Source organism: Helicoverpa armigera, chromosome 16 (genome assembly GCF_030705265.1).
Source record: "Helicoverpa armigera isolate CAAS_96S chromosome 16, ASM3070526v1, whole genome shotgun sequence".
NCBI classification, from domain to species: Eukaryota; Metazoa; Arthropoda; class Insecta; order Lepidoptera; family Noctuidae; genus Helicoverpa; species Helicoverpa armigera.
In genome coordinates, this window is record NC_087135.1 from 6,977,323 (window position 1) to 6,993,615 (window position 16,293).

A 16,293-nucleotide genomic window follows, 5' to 3' on the forward strand; every position below is an offset into this window, starting at 1 on the left:
TAAGCTGTATGTGGGTACCGGGGAATAAACAGTCGAGCGAGCGCGATGACAGACTGAACGCAGCCCCCTCATTACCAGCTCTTACAAACAAAACCGAACACTCGCTACATACTACAATATCATAAAAAAGTATCTCCGCACATTCGAATATAGACTCTCAACCAACACTATTGAGTCGAGTTTCTAGTGACGTGTGCTAAGAGCGAATCTTCACTTGAGAGGAATGTACAATAGGATCTTTAAAGCGAAGATGCAGCTATTATTAGGTGTTAGCGTGATTATTTGACAGTTTGAAAACGTTTACAGATTGTAGGTATATTGCTGGGCAATCTGGCTTCCTGCTTTTAATGTAAACAGCGTTTTGTGCGCTCGGCTTTTAGTGAAAAATAATAATATCTTCATAGTCTTTATGTGCTGATTCTATTAAGATGGAATGCTTAAATAACATTTTAAACTTAAATATACCTGGAAAACTGAAGAGTATTTTGAATATATCACTCTACATATACTTACATATCTTCTTACACAATACCACCTGCTCAGATAGTTACATTTATACATATACATTACAACAAAATGCAATAAATATTAAAGAATTTTGGTCGTTTCAAAGACCGTATAAAAAGTAAAAATGCACGTTAGAGTCTGGTACACAACGTCACAAAACTAATTTCTTTTAAAAATCCCCTATGTCCCCTTTCCTTTCAGACCACTTCGCGTAACCCTCGCATACTTGTAGCAACGCTTCAAACAGCTGCTCCGGGGGTAGATCCACCATCTTCAAACTTCTCCGGAATCTATTGTCTCGTCTTCTACGACCATATGCTGAAAACTGACTCTGAGGCCTCTTCTTAATCCCTGCACTCACGAAGAACGTCGTCGGTTGCGTCGTAGGAATCGCAGCATTGTACGTCTGCTTCGCTTTCACAGCTTGGACTATCAAGCACAGTAAATATCCGCCGAACGCTAAAAACGCGAGAGTAGTCACAGACATAGAGAATATGTTGCTGATCTTGCTGTAACTTTCCTTCTTGTACAATCCTTCTTCGTAGTCGCCTCGCTTGACGGGCGGTGGTCCTTGAATAGCCATGGCTTCTGCACCAAACCTTTGTATGTATGACGGTGTAGTTGTTGTGACATTCTCGTATTCCACTGTCACGAGATCTTGGAGTGAAGACTTTAGCCTTAAAAGCTTGTCCAAAGGCAGATCGTTCAGGAATGCGACGTCGTTCGATGTGACGTCACCAGAAGAGATTTTGAATATAGAACATAGGATCAAAAGTATGTACATGATGGGAGACTGTTACTCATGGGATGTCAGGTGTTGAAATAAAGTTGAGCATAACGCTGACTGGTGTGATCATTATGGTCTGCTAAGCGCGACAATCGCCTAGCGGTCATGATAAATGGAACAGTGAAACATTTCATCTTTGAACTGGGTAAGCCGCTTCTAAAGTTTTGTTATCTGATGGGTTGAAAAGACATAATAAGTGTCAAACGTAAAAGGTACCTACTTTGATAGGTTGACAAAAGATACACGCAGGCGAAAATATGATACATCAATAAAACCCTAACTAATACATCATTTAGGGACTGGGGTCTTCTGTCCTCTCGTCCTATCCAGTCTATTATTTTTTTAACAATAGATTAATTAAGATCATAATTATGATCAAACTATTGCACAAAATGCAAAAACCATGAAATAATTTGCCAAGCATTAGCAGATAGTTTTTTTAAAGAAGCTAGTTTTTTTTTTACTTTTTTAACAAAGTTCCCTAATCGCACATTTGAGCATGTTCCTATTTCATGTTTTGTAACAAATAAGAAAGCTTTGTGCTCTTCTATAGCCTACATTTCCGTTTCTATTGTCTTCGGTCTGTCAACGTGTCGCGAAATTTATATAGAGGGTGCGCATTTAACGTTCCATGTACTTGCTGTTACCCGCGATTTCACTTGTGTTTTGAGGGTACCACTTCACCGACACGGATGAAAAAGATGTAACCATCTTCAAGTCTCTATCATTCATTCTAAGCACTAATTGTATTTCATTTCTGGCACTTTACCATAAAAACGAAACAACCGTTCATTCCCTCATAATAAAATAGTCAATTATTAACAGGATTACATTAGACACCTCATTCAATTTAATTGTTACTTTTCTAAATTAGTTTATATTGCTGTCCATAAGTAATTAAATAAATAAGTTAGTTTTCCTAATCATTACATAGCGGAGTCATTACAAACCTTAAGCTCAGTGATTTAATAGTCACATCCTACACTTTCAGTTGCATCCTTTTCGAGATGAATCAGAAGCGCCATCTATTAGAATACATAAAAATTAAGAATGTTTACTATTCGTTACTTACTACCGAAAATGTCCAAATAAATATAAAATATCTCTACAAACATACTAACTTCAAAAACACCCTATACATGCACAAAGACACAATTACTATAAAATGTTATGCTCTAGTACGACAATTGCGCCCGCGCACCCATTACAGTACGAAGCGAAGCATGGAGCCAGCTCCCCCGTACATCTCCATCTAGTTCTCACAGCGACGTCAAGATGGCGCCACGTGTCCTTTGCGCGCTGCTCATTACTTTCCAAGTGGTTTGTGCTGGTGAACCTTACAGAAATGATGGATTAATGGACCGATTGAGCAGCGGGATGAAATTTGCTCAGAATTTACTTGGTATGTTAAAATATCTATGGTACATATTTACTTACACTTATTCAGGCTTAGGCTTAGTTTAACAACATACTAAATTAATAGGTACTTTGAAAAACTAAAAAAAACGCGATGGTCATTGTAATCAGAACTCAGAGAGTGTGCCAAATTTCATGCTAATCGAAGACCGGGACGTCTGACAAATTAAGATTCCAGGATTTTCTTACATAAGTACATAGGTAGTTACACGTGAAGCTAATATAGGCGTGTTAATAAATAACCATACAGGGACACAGTGATAGGTATTTCCAGTTCCAAACACACAAGACTTTATTATCCACAAAATCTAAAAATTCCAGGTTCCGAATCAGTGGCACTAAAAGTAGCAGAATTCGTTGTCAGAGCATTCCAGACAGCCAACAAACCTGCAAGTACCAACCGGAGGTGGCCTCAAAACGATCTGCATAGCGAGGAATCTTCAGCTAGCAGTGAAAGCGAATCATATACTCAGGACAAAGGCCCGGATTATGATATCAATGAAGCCCAGAGTCCTTTAACGCCTCTGCGTCAGATAGTGCGACTGTTTGGATTGCAGCCCAACCAAATAAGCGCTGTGGCTGTCAACGCTCTAGTGTTTGTGGCACAAATGGTGAGGAACAATACGCTATCTATTATGATTAGAGTGTTATAACGGTGTGAGGTTATTTAACCGTCAAATCCGTAGCGGACCCCAATCGGGGTCTGAACATCAATGTCACCGTAAGCTCGGTTTAGACCCCAATTGGGGTCTGCGAATCAGTCATACACTTTCCTAATTATTTACGCTCATATTTATTTTCTTTCCAATCAAACCACATTTGTGAGTACTAAATAAAATAACTAAATAAATTTAAATTATTTTTACGCATTCAAACCTTTCATATTTAGCATCCCGTTAGAAATATAACTTTTTAAAATCCAATCGTAATTACCGGGAATTCTGATCGAACTCGCCATGTTTGTTTACATTAGTTGTTTTTTTAAATTTGAAGACGCATAGACAAGATGGCGACGGTGATAGAAGTTTTGCATCGAATGATCCGATTCGTTAAAATAAAGAATCGATTTAATAATTTTATATTATAATATTACTAAATTGCACTTTTGTATAGGTACTTACCATAATCTGAAAATAAATTAGGAAAAGTAAAATGACTTAATTTATTTTGAAAAAAATGCTAGAAAATCAGTGGTAGAAAATACGTTGTAGCCGGAATAAAAAAAATCTTCGGTTTTTAGGGTTTCTGAAGACGGCAAATGAAGACTTATTTATTTCTTCGGGTGTTTTATGTGCAGGATTCCTGTAGACCTGCCAAACTTAACGGCGATTCGTTACTTCCAACTTTTTAACTGAGCGGCAAAGCTATTTGACGAGAGCCGTAGTTAGGTGTAGTTATCGCAAAATTTAATGACGATTTCATTGTTTGAAAGGGCAAATAGTTCGCTGTTCATCGAAAGCTGGTCCAAGATGGAAAGATGGCCGCCGCCGACTTATTTTTAACCGACTTCCCAAAAAGCGGAGGTTCTCAATTCGACCGTTTTTTTTTGTATATTTGTTACGCGATTACTCTGCCATTTATTTATCGATTTTAATGATTCTTTTTTTGTTTGATGGCGTATACTTCCGAGGTGGTCCCGTTATCATCAGGTCAGGATCTGATGATGGAACCTTGAGAAATCGAGGGTGACTTTCGAAAGTTGCAGAAATACATAGGTTGAAATGTTATCACTCAGGTGTTTGCCTGGTAGCACTATTCAACAGTGAAGGTTTTGAGCTGAACTGATGATGGAGACCAGTGAAGTTCGAGGGAACTCGACAACTGAATATTTAAACTTTCTCGTGTTTGTGCTTATATTATTCGTATTTACGAGGCCTCTGCAACAGTGAAGGAGATGGAGACGAGAGAAGTTCGGTTGTCGAGATCCCTCGACCTTCTCTGGTCTCCATCATCAGGTCAGCTCCAAACCTTTACTGTTTCATAGTGTTATCAGACATACATCTGAGTGTCAAGTTATAACCTTATCTATGCTTACAATTTTCGAGAGTTGCCCTCGATTTCTCAAGGTTTCCATCATCAGATCCTGGACCTAATAACAAATATGGGGAATATACCCTTTCGACCAAAAACAAACATCCAAATTGAGAACCACCTCCTTTTTGGGATTCGGTTAAAAATATTTGGTGACTTTAAAATCAATCAATTATTATTATTGTTTCTCATAATCAAATAAGTACATTACTTTGGTAGTTACAAATTGCATTATATTTCAGAACACCAGGCTTACCCTCATCATCATCATCATCATCATCAGCCTATCGCAGTCCACTGCTGGACATAGGCCTCTCCAAGTGCACGCCACTGAGATCGATTGAAGTAGGCTAAATACCTCTATGAGCAGGCTTACCCTCCGCCGAAACAAAAATCTTAGAATTGTTCAGAAATAATATAAGAATAAATTAAAATTCCGTAATAGGTAATAAAAATTCAATTAAAGTTAAAATTATTACGAATGACGCAACACCAAAATAAATAATACATATAAAAATTTAATGCTAAAAACTTTCATAAAACTTAAATATCTTTTTTCTTAACAACAAAAACAAATTGAACCTATAATTTAAAATTAATAAATAAAATTGAAATAAGTTGCTATTAAAAAAAATATATAAAATTGGTATTCGATTATTTATAATAAATATCCGATTTAGGTATCGAATGCACACCGATGATTGAAAAAATAAAATAAAACTCTATTCCAAACTCTACTTGTCTGTGACTTTGATCTTGTAAATATTGTTCATTTTTATTGTGTATTTTATGTGCTGATTTTTTAGTTATTGAACATAAATAAGTGCACGAAATGTATTGCAAGGGATTGAAAATGTTATAAATATGACGTTTGTGTTGTGTTTGAGAAAGTGATGCGATTATTTATTGGTAAGTTTTCACCAAATTTGAAATGCCTAACTTTTCGATAGACTTAAAAACACCGTAATTATTATATTTTTCTGAATTAACTGACCCCATTTGACCTTTGCACGTTGTTGTCAAATAAGTGAGCTCTAAAGTTATAGGTAAAATACTTCTAATCAGGCATTACGGACTTAGAATTCATGTGTTGAAAGTTAGTAGAAATTTTTGACTTCCATGTCGCGATTCAAAATATCCCGCCGAATCAACGGTATAGTCATATGTCAAAATCTTGTCGAGCAGAGGGGTTAAGGTGCAAGATGCAACTGCATTGTGATTCCTTGACAAGTTAGGACACTATTTGCTAGCGAGTTTGACTAGAGATGGAGATGAGCATATTGCATATTTTAATTTTGGTAATTTAAAATACTTTCAGATTTCCACGTTCCTCTCAGGACCAAGAAGACCATCAAAGCCCTATCGGTCTGAGGACCCCACAACTTGGATCCTCAACAAAAACTCTAGAAGTCTTCAGGACCTAATTGCCGCCGCTAAAAACGAATCCTTGCCTGACACGATTGACGAATTAATTCAAGATCAAGGTACAGAGGAAGAAACCAGCTGCATTAGACTCTTGGTTTGTAAAGTAACTCCATTTATTTCCAAAATGCAGAAAACTGTTTTCGGTAACGAAGAGGGGTTGAAAGATGAGAAGTTTGCTAAAGAACTTCGCGGTTCGGCAGTCATGTACCGCCATCTACCGACTGCGGAAGAAATTAACGCACGAAACGACATCTGTGAACAACAACACAAAGATTGTAATCTGAATGAATGAAAATTTTGCGCAGACGCAGTGCTAATTTGCTTGGTTAAGTTTTTTGATATTTTATTAAGCACTTTATTTTTGTAGTTCAAAGGATATGCATTTTAATACTTTTGGATAAAATATTTTGAATAAGGTTGTTTTCATCTATAACTTTAGCACGACATTCTAATTACCAAAGAATTAATTATAAATCAATTTCGCTGTTTGAGATCAGGATACCTACAACATTTAATAAATTGATGTATCTTGAAGGGTTCTATATACTTCTGAACATATACTCGTAGAAATGGTGGGCAGATATAAGATGAGTCAGTGCAACTTCGAAAGTCCTTAGATAACAAAAACCACGCAATTGTCACAAGGATTTAAACACATTCAAACATTTAAATAGCACCATAACAAAGTAGGTAAGTAGGTGTTATATCACTGCGCTCAAAACGATGGGGGCTTTCATATATTTTATTTGCCATACTAACTGACGTGACAAGAATCTCTCTAGGCGCAGCCAGCACTTTCCAGCGAATATTACGCAATAAGAGTTCAATGACCGTTTAAACAACATATTCAGTTATATATGTAATATATGTATGTGCTATTTTTGATAACGATTATGTAACTTGTCTGCAGAAACAGACAGCGCGGCGTAAAAGCACATCTGAGCGAGTTTTGGAAACTAATTTAGACACTGACGCAGCACTTCAGTTGTTACGTGAATTATATTTGATAGAACATGTTCAAACTAAGACCTAGTTTCAGCATTTAACTGTGTATATTGATAATATAATTAAATCATAACCAGCTGTACATTACCGCCCAAAGGTCAAATCGGCAAATTGACTACTGAAAATGGTTCAGATTTCGTTGAAGTTATCCCCTTAAGAATCTCTAAAATTACTCAGACAGATCCTTTTCAAAATGGTAACAGGACTTGAGCTCAAAACACACGCATGTGTGAGTCATTGGTTCATAAGGCTTCTTGATTAGTCATTGATAAGTTACGTAAGAGACTTATAAGAATTTAATAAAAGAATAGATGAAAATAAAGGTTTGAAATGGTAACAGGACTTGGACTCAAAAAATACGCATCTATGATTCATTGATTCATGTTAGCTTCTAGATTAGTCATTGATAAGTTACATAAGTGACTTATAACAACAATTTAATAAAAGAATGAAAGTAAATAAAGCAGGCCAGTATGAGTAAGGCTTTGATGTAGAAATCAAAAAAGAGGAATTCTCAGAAAGATACATACGAAAAAAAATCCGCACTCGAATTATATAATCCTGAGTAAGCTAAAAACTGAGTCAAGAAATAAAAATTAAGAACTTTATTAGTTTCTTAATTTTTACCTTCAAGTTAACCATAAGTTTTCACGATTTAAATAATCACACAGCGATTCAACTTTCATACGATAATTTGTATCATTTTCAATATCCTTAACGGAATAAGGACATATATATAGAACAAAGTTAGAGAAAGCACGCCGCAACTTATAATATCACTCGATGCTAATACTAGCTGTTATTGAACGTGAACTAAAGGTCTCGGTAAGTATGGCTAAGGTCATTAGCAAAACGCTAAATGCTAGGCGTTAAACTAGAGAAACGAAGACTCTAAGACTGTTAATGCTACTTTCAGAATGTCACAGTCACATATTCGAAGTAAATGATTAGCAATAAAAATAGTAAGGTAACGTGACTGGCTTACCAGTAGCAGCTTCTTCACAAGAAACAATTACATATTAGAAAATAATGGATATTCATTCATATTGAATCAGCTGTAAGTGGGAGAAGGTGTATTGATAAATTCTGAATTCATAAAATCTGTTACTGCAATAATAAATTAATATGCTATATAATAAACAGCTAAATCAATACCTGTATATATCAAGCTACTTCAAAAACGTACCTACTATTAAATTAAATAATGTTTTCAGATCTGATAATTTTATAAATAAAAACCCATAAAGTAAAATCAAGTTGTGCAGTATGGCAATTAATCACCTATTTGTAAATATTTACTTTCACAAGTTATTGTCAATAAATACCCAAACACTCTTATTCATAGCGACACAAAACCAAGATTACCCAACGAACATTCTTGGCGCCATCTCTTCACAGAGAGCATTTCTCTGCACTCAAATACTTAAACCTTTCTATCCATACGACAGACCAAGGATTACTCAACACAAAACCTTTCAATGAATAACTCTTAAGTATTAAATCTACACTTATATTATAAAGAGGAAATATTGCATGTTTGTTTGTAGTGGATAAACGCAAAAACTACTGCACCGATTTGAACAATTCTTTCACTGTTGGAAAGCTACACTCTTCCCGAATAACATGGGCTATATATTATCCCGGTACGGGCAGTAGTTTCTACAGGACGCGGGTAAAACCGCAAGAAAACAGCTATGCAAGTATAAAGTATAAGTAAGTTTGTATATGTTCTACAAGGCAGCGGTCACCGAGAGAAAGTGAAGGCGGTCGTTGACCCCGCTGCCCAATTCGCTCGCACGATACCATAGTGTAGGTAATAGTAGTAATTAAATCCTTGTACTCTTTAGTGACGTAACGCACACGTGTTTGTCTATTGTTGGTAATTGATCAATTTTATGCGGATGAGTGGCGCGTTTGAATGTGGAATGTTCTTTTTCTGAATTTGAATGTAAGCAGAAGTTTAGCTTTTTATTTATATGATCCTTGCGACGTTGCTAGCTGGTTTGATAAACAGAAGTTTTTTGAAGTCATATTCGATGTAATTCGTTACTGGCTGGTATGACGTATATTCCAGATTTGAATATTAAATTGATGGGATTTTAAAAGATGTTCCCTAAGTTACTTATGCTTGATAACTTGCATGATATTTTATAGTAATAAACTTTATTATATATCGCGATTGCTGAGAAACTAGTGTAGGTATTAAATTCATGCAATAAATCACACTTACATCATTCATTACCAAAGTAATAAAGTAATAGCATCCGGTATCAAAAGATGGCAATATTGCGTGGATGCGTAGACGCAACCGTTCGTACCTACTGCCTAACTGTTACATTACATTTCCTGTTTCCTTACATCTATATTGAACATAAAATTGAAAAGCTACTTTTTACTTTTCATAAAATATATTTTTCCGAGTCCGTTTAACTGGTGCGTCAGTCGTTGAAAACGCCGGCAGCACGGTTAAGAATATTAAACGATATGTTGATAATGGCTTCGGGTAATTTCTATAGACTGAATAGTGTAGACATCTCAATAAATTATGAAATAAATAATTATGAATAATATCTCACTCAGATATTCAACGTCTCTCCGATCCATACAAAAGACTTCAACGCGCTGGTAACTCAAAAATATTTTTCATATTATTTAAGTAAATAATTACGTATTAAATTAATATGTAAGAAGGATATACAATAACGTTCACAATTAATTAAATCTTGGTTTATTTAAGTTCGGTTTGGTAGGCACATACTTTCAAAAGTGTTATTATTTACTTTTTCTTAAGGCATAAGGAAAGTTGATTGTGAGATTTAATTTATAGATAACATATTCATATTCAACTACGAGGCTTTACGATCCTTAAACTTGATTTGATCTATATGAAATCGTTCCCCATACTTGTAACAGTGGAGTATTTAGCATACTTAGAACAGTCGACATTCTCGATATTTTGCAGTTAATCAATTAGGAGTCGAGCAGGACACAATCCTCTCCTAGCCACAAACAAAAGAAAATCAATTATCCCACAAAACTCACACGCAGTCACAAACACAAACGCGTGCGTCCAACACCGTGCGAACCAATCGGCGAATGTCAATATTTAAATTAGCCGTTTCATAATAACGATTACATCACAATTAGATAATATCTAGGAGATCGATGACCGCCAGTGAGCGGGCTTACGTAACTTAGCTACCTACATGAAGAAAGTTTGGACCAAGACCTAACATTTGTTTCAAACGTGGTGGCCTAGTGAGTGTAGAACCAATCTCTCGAGTTTGAGGATGTGGGTTCGATTCCAGGCAAGTACCAAACTACAAATGCAACTTTTCTAAGTTTGTATGTACTGTTTTGTACACCAATGACTGATTGATGGTGAAGGAAAACATCCCGAGGAAACCTATACTAAAAAGTTTAAACTCTCCAACCTATGTATATTAAGCGTGATGATAAAGGCTCAGTCCTTCTCCGTGTGAGAGGAGGCCTGTGCCCAGCAGTAGGACGATAAAAAGGCTGATGAGATATAACACTATTGTAGTCTACTGATGTGTCTGCAAAAAAATACAATAGACAACCAATGACATAGACATTGCCTTGTATGAATGCTCACGCAAGTCCAACAAAAACATTGTATACAATGCTACGGTTTATTTATTTCTCATCATTATAAGTCATCCATAAAATACAGGCTAATGTGGAAAAGCTGACAGTTCACCTCGCGACTGTTTGCCTGATACAATGTAAAAGTATTCATTCATAGAGGTATATTCTATGAACAATATTATTTTATAACGTAACTGCAGTGTGTTATGTTATCCCCCCACTGAATACCTACCTCCCACCTTATCTTTCAGCCTTTCCTACGTTCATGAAATACTCACCACTTCTTCAGTAACAATGAATAAATAAACATAAACAGTATTGGCAATCGCACGCGCATTTATTTGAATTTAACGACAATTTCATTCCGTTTTGGCATCAAATTAATGATGATGTTCAAGTCACAGTTTCCAAGGCATTTAAATGCCGACATTTATATAAAATGCTGTAAAGCAATTCTCTCCGCGTATTTCCGTGTGTTTTCCTGTTTTCCGATGTTGTAGAAAGCGTTAAGGAAAAACGTGCGTCTTTTCTTTCATAATGCACGCTTAATTTATTGATATTATTCGCGTGGCATTCATTACATACTTTTTTGATGAGTATTCATTCTAGATTTGAAAAAACAGAACAAAATTATCACTGGCCATTTCTTCTACGTGCGTCAAATACCTTCTTTTGTATCTATTCAATATTATATAATTATTTTTGACAGATAAATATTCAAATAAAGATGTTGTGAACAGAATTAGTTGAAGTCCATCCATTAACGCTATGGAACTCAGCGCAGTTATCGGGGTCAATCATTTCTCACTAGTAGTAACTTGTACAAATATATTTTATGGTTTGTCAAAGCGAGTCGCCAGAGAAAGTGAGTTGGTGGGGACGTGCGCAAGCGTCGGTAAAAAGCGCCCAAATTATGTTTAAGACAAAAAGTAAGAGACTATGGACGTTCACCTGCCGAGGGAAACTACACCAAGTGTAATTGTTTAAATGTAACTTAATGTTTACGAGAATTAGTCACAAATGTTTACGATTTAAATTGGTCGTTGACGAAATTGCTGTTCTACATGTCCACCATTTGAATACGTTGTTAACATAATTTTAATGTTTCCGAAATAAGTAGGTATGTCTACAGTCATGAAGTTGCAGTACCTCGTCATATTAAACTAATCATTTTTTTTCTCGAAATTTGAAGTTCTATAACTATGTAGGTATGCTAAAGAATTGCATACCACAAGCTACGCGGTACTTTCTCAGTAACTATTTCTTATTGCAATTTAATTTGTCTAAATGAATGAGCATTCATATCGCACTCTTACATCTTTCGTGAACCCTGGGAGTCGCGGCGTCCATTCAACTTTGATTGATGAAGAGAAAACGAGAAGAATTATCGTCTTCATGGGATTAAATTAAACCTTTTTTGTCTTATAAATTACTCTACTCTATGACATATTTATTAAGTAGGTATAGGTACCTACCTAGCTTTTTATCGACGTAAAATCATCAAATGACCCCTCCCGCTGTGGGTTAGCAGCGGTGAGGGAGTGTCAGACTCTTACTGACTAAAATCGTCGTGTTCCGTCATAGGCCTTTTGTGTACCAGGGCCGCGGTATCTCTTTCGAACAACCCGCAGCCCCGGCAGGCCTTGGCCCTGCTGGGCCCCGCTGGGGTTGCTGACGTCTCTTTGAGGAGCGCGTGGAACAACGCGCGCCGTCGACACGGGTCTGTCGTCTAGGAAGACAGAGGGACGATGAGCCACCCGAACTCACCGCCCACAGACCCACGCCTACGGTGGCCGGGAGTCATCTCGCGACACCCGGCGCCCATGGTGTCTACCTGGTCCAGCGCGGCGGCCGGGATGAGAGGTGCGGACTCTCTGGCGTTCCGCCTCCTCCTTCTCGAGCATGACCGCTTCGCAGAAGGAGGCGACGGCATCCCATTCCCTCTCGCCCCGGACCATGGCCTGAACCAGGGCCGGACGCGAGAGGTCGCCGCCGCCCAAAGCCTCGACGAGGACCCGGCGGTGCCCTTCCATGCGGGGCACACCTGGACTGTGTGGTCCACCGTGTCCTCGGGGCTGTCCGCACAATGGTGACACCTGGCGCCTCCTCACGACCGATGCGGTGCAGGTACCTCCCGAAACAACCGTGTCCGGTGAGGACCTGCGTCATGCGGTACGTGAGGGCGCCGTGACTCCTCCCGAGCCACTCCTCAAAGGGGACTTACCGCCACGATGGTGGCGTGCCCTGCACTGGGTTGCGATAGTCGCTCCTCCAGGCCACCATGAGATCGCGCCGGAGCTCCGCCCGCTGCGCGACAACTTGCCGCGGCAACGGGGTTTCTCCCCGGCGCTGAGCCTCCTCGCGCCAGTCGTACAGGCGCAAGAAGACCCTCGCCTCCAGATCCCACGGTGGCAGTCCAGCGAGTAGGCCAGCTGCTTCGCGGGAGATCGTGCGGTACCCCCGGATTAGCCTAATGGCTATCACCCTTTGGGGCACGTTCAGGTAGTGCACAGCCCGCGGCCGTGCCGAACGTGCCCATACCGGGGCCCCGTAAAGGGCCATGGACCGCATGACCCCGCGTAGAGTTTACGGCAGGGGCGTTTGGGCCTCCCAGGTTGGGCAGGAGCCGCTTGAATGCAGCACCTGCCTTCTCCAGTTTGGGGCCCAAACGTCGGAAGTGCTCGACGAAGCTCCACCGGCCGTCGAGGACGAGTCCCAGGTACTTCATCGCCCTCTCGACGCCGATGGTAGCCCCCACCGTGACTTGGGAGCCTGAAGGTGGCGCGTTCCGAAGCCCATGAAAGCACATGGCCTCGGATTTGTGCAAGGCCACCTCCAGTCCCAGCAGCTGGATCCTCTCGATGACTATCGCAACCCCGCGCGTCATTATGTCGGCCGCCTCCTGGTGCGACCTCCCTTGTGCCAGAACCAGCGTGTCGTCAGCGTAGCAGACCACGCTGACGCCGCTAGGGAGGTCGGCGCGCAGCACCAGTCGTAGCCGATGTTCCACAAGAGCGGCCCCAGTACCGACCCCTGCGGAACACCGCACGACATCTCTCGCCGGTTCCATTCCCCGTTGTGACCAGGGTAAATGATGGACCTATCCGACAGATAGGCCTCGACCACGCGACGAAGGTAGGTCGGCACCCGGTGATACCGGAGTGCCTCCCTGATGCAACTCCAGGAAGGGTGTTGAAGGCGTTGGCGATGTCAAGAGACACCGCCAAGACGACCCCCGGGACACAGCATCCCCGTCGTGAGAGCTCTCACGCGCATGATGGCGTCCACCGTTGAGCGCCCCTTGCGGAAACCAAACTGGTGGTCCGCAAGGTCCGGCCCTATCCCCCCGAGGTGCGCGACGAGGCGGTGTGCGACAACTCGCTCAAAGAGCTTGCCCACCTCGTCGAGCAACACGATAGGCCGGTATGCGGACGGAGAGTCCGCAGGGCGCCCCGGCTTCCGTATGAGGACCAGTTTCCCTGTCTTCCAACGAAGTGGGAACTGGCCCTCTCCAAGCATGCGCTGAGAAGCCCCTAAGTCGAGGCCCGAGAGCCTCAAGGGCCAGGACCCAGGCCTTGCCAGGCAGGCCATCAGGCCCTGGGGCGGTGTTTTTGGCTTTCAGCCTAGCCACCGCCACTCTCAGGTCCACCCCAGTCACCTCGGGGACATCGTCGTCGTCGGAAGTGTGGTCCGTCGTTGACACCGCGGGTTGCAGAGCCATGGGCGGGGGAGAGTGTTCCCCGCGCGAAGGGAACAGAGCGCTCACCACCTCCTCCACCAGCTGAGGCCGAAGACTCTGGGTCAGCGGGGGGGCCCATGGGCGGAGCTTGCCCGCACCATTTTGTACAGGCGCCCCACGGGTCCCTGTCCAGAGACCCCAGCAGCTCCGCATTGGCCACCTCCTTGGCCTGGACGATGGCCACTGGAGGGCGGTCTTCGCAGCTCTGTAACCCTCGTACAGCTCTGCTTCCCTGGCTTCTGCATCCGGAGGGCGGATGCGCAGCCTGCGGTGTCTGGTGTACAGGTGCCTCGCAGCGACGCACGCCTCTCGAAGGGCGGCGATCTCGCGAGACCACCAGTACACCTGGCGTCGGGCGCGTCCTGGCGGGACTCGGGGCATGGCCACGTCACAAATCTCGGACATGGTCTCCCGGAACCACTCCGCCTCGTCGTTGATGTCGGCGGGCCTGTCCGGTGATGACACCCAGGCCTGCACGACTGAGGCTTCCAGGAGAAGCTCCCGGTCAAGGTGCCTCAGCGCCCAACGTGGACCACTCGGGGTCTGCAGGACCGGCGCGCTAGGGTTCTGGGCGGAGACGTCAAACCGGATGTACCGGTGATCGGAGTAGGTCTCCACCCCCTCCTCCACGCGCCAGTCAAAGACACGCGGTAGCAGAGCGGGGCTGGCGAACGAGATATCCACCACTGACTCGCCCCGCATCCGTACACACGTGGGGACAGAACCCCGATTGAGGACGACCAGGCCTGCTTCCAGCGCCCAGTCCTCCACCATCCTACCCCGTGCATCTGTGCGTCGGGAACCCCAGGCCAAGTTCTTGGCGTTGAAGTCCCCTAACACTATCACGGGGAGGGAATAACTTCCGACGACGACGGACAACTCCAGGAGGGAGTTGTGGAACTCGGCGAGAGTTCGGCTCGGGGAGAAGTACACCCCCACGACGACTAACTCCCCGAACCGTGCTGCGACGCAACCCCTTCCACTCTTCACCCCTTCGAGGGAAGGAGTACCAGCGGCGGCCGACGATATGATGGTCACTGAGCCGCTAAGGTCCTTAACCCAGTCATCCCTGGGAAGGACAAAGTACGGCTCAGCGACCACGGCGATGTTGATCGACCACTGCGCCATGCTTTGGAGCAACAGATCCTGGGCACGGGCGCAGTGGTTGATGTTCGCCTGGAGGAAGCGTAGTGGAGCCAGGCTGGTACCTACCTAGCTAAGATAATAAAGTAAAAGGTACATAGGTATTACGCATGTAAGTATCACTTCAAAAAAATATTGCTCTTAAATGTTTTCAGCTTGAAACTTATGTAACGTTCTCATTTCTATTGTTACTGAAAAGGCTGAAATAATTTACTGAACGTGCTTAATACCTATTACATAATTAAAGTATGTATTCGTTTATAATAATGTGTGCAAAGTTGCTAATGAGTGTTTTATGTAAACTGCACATTGTAATCGAATGCAAACAGATTTTATCGGCACTTAGAGGCGTGTTTAAGGACTGTTTAGACACATTACAATTGCTCACATGACCTAATTAAATAAAAGAAGTCTTTGACTTTGCAAATTATTTTTTCGTAACCTTAGCCCACTTTGATAACGGGGCAAACCCGTATTCTTTATTTACTCTAAGGATAGATAATATTTTCCTAGTAGAGTAGCCCTTCATTCAAGGGAAAGGAAAATAATCGTTATTCCAGCGACTTAAAAACTCATTAATAAAAACTTTCTATATATTATGGAGGACAGGGCAAGTAAAAGGAAATTAAAG

At 41.6% G+C, this 16,293-nt stretch overlaps 2 protein-coding genes across 2 annotated transcripts; one reads left to right on the plus strand and one right to left on the minus strand.

The window, feature by feature from the left end:
* Positions 1-651: 651 nt before the first annotated feature.
* LOC110378753 (uncharacterized) lies at positions 652-1,424 on the minus strand. The gene has a single exon (XM_021338139.3). It carries the CDS (start codon positions 1,289-1,291, stop codon positions 677-679), a length of 615 nt encoding a protein of 204 aa, XP_021193814.3. The 5' UTR covers positions 1,292-1,424; the 3' UTR covers positions 652-676.
* Positions 1,425-2,521: 1,097 nt separating this feature from the next.
* Positions 2,522-6,556, plus strand: LOC110378744 (uncharacterized). Its single transcript, XM_021338130.3, has 3 exons — positions 2,522-2,696; positions 3,032-3,321; positions 6,060-6,556. The coding sequence occupies exons 1-3, from the start codon at positions 2,570-2,572 to the stop codon at positions 6,456-6,458; spliced, it is 816 nt and encodes a 271-aa protein (XP_021193805.3). The 5' UTR covers positions 2,522-2,569; the 3' UTR covers positions 6,459-6,556.
* The last annotated feature ends 9,737 nt before the right edge of the window (positions 6,557-16,293 follow it).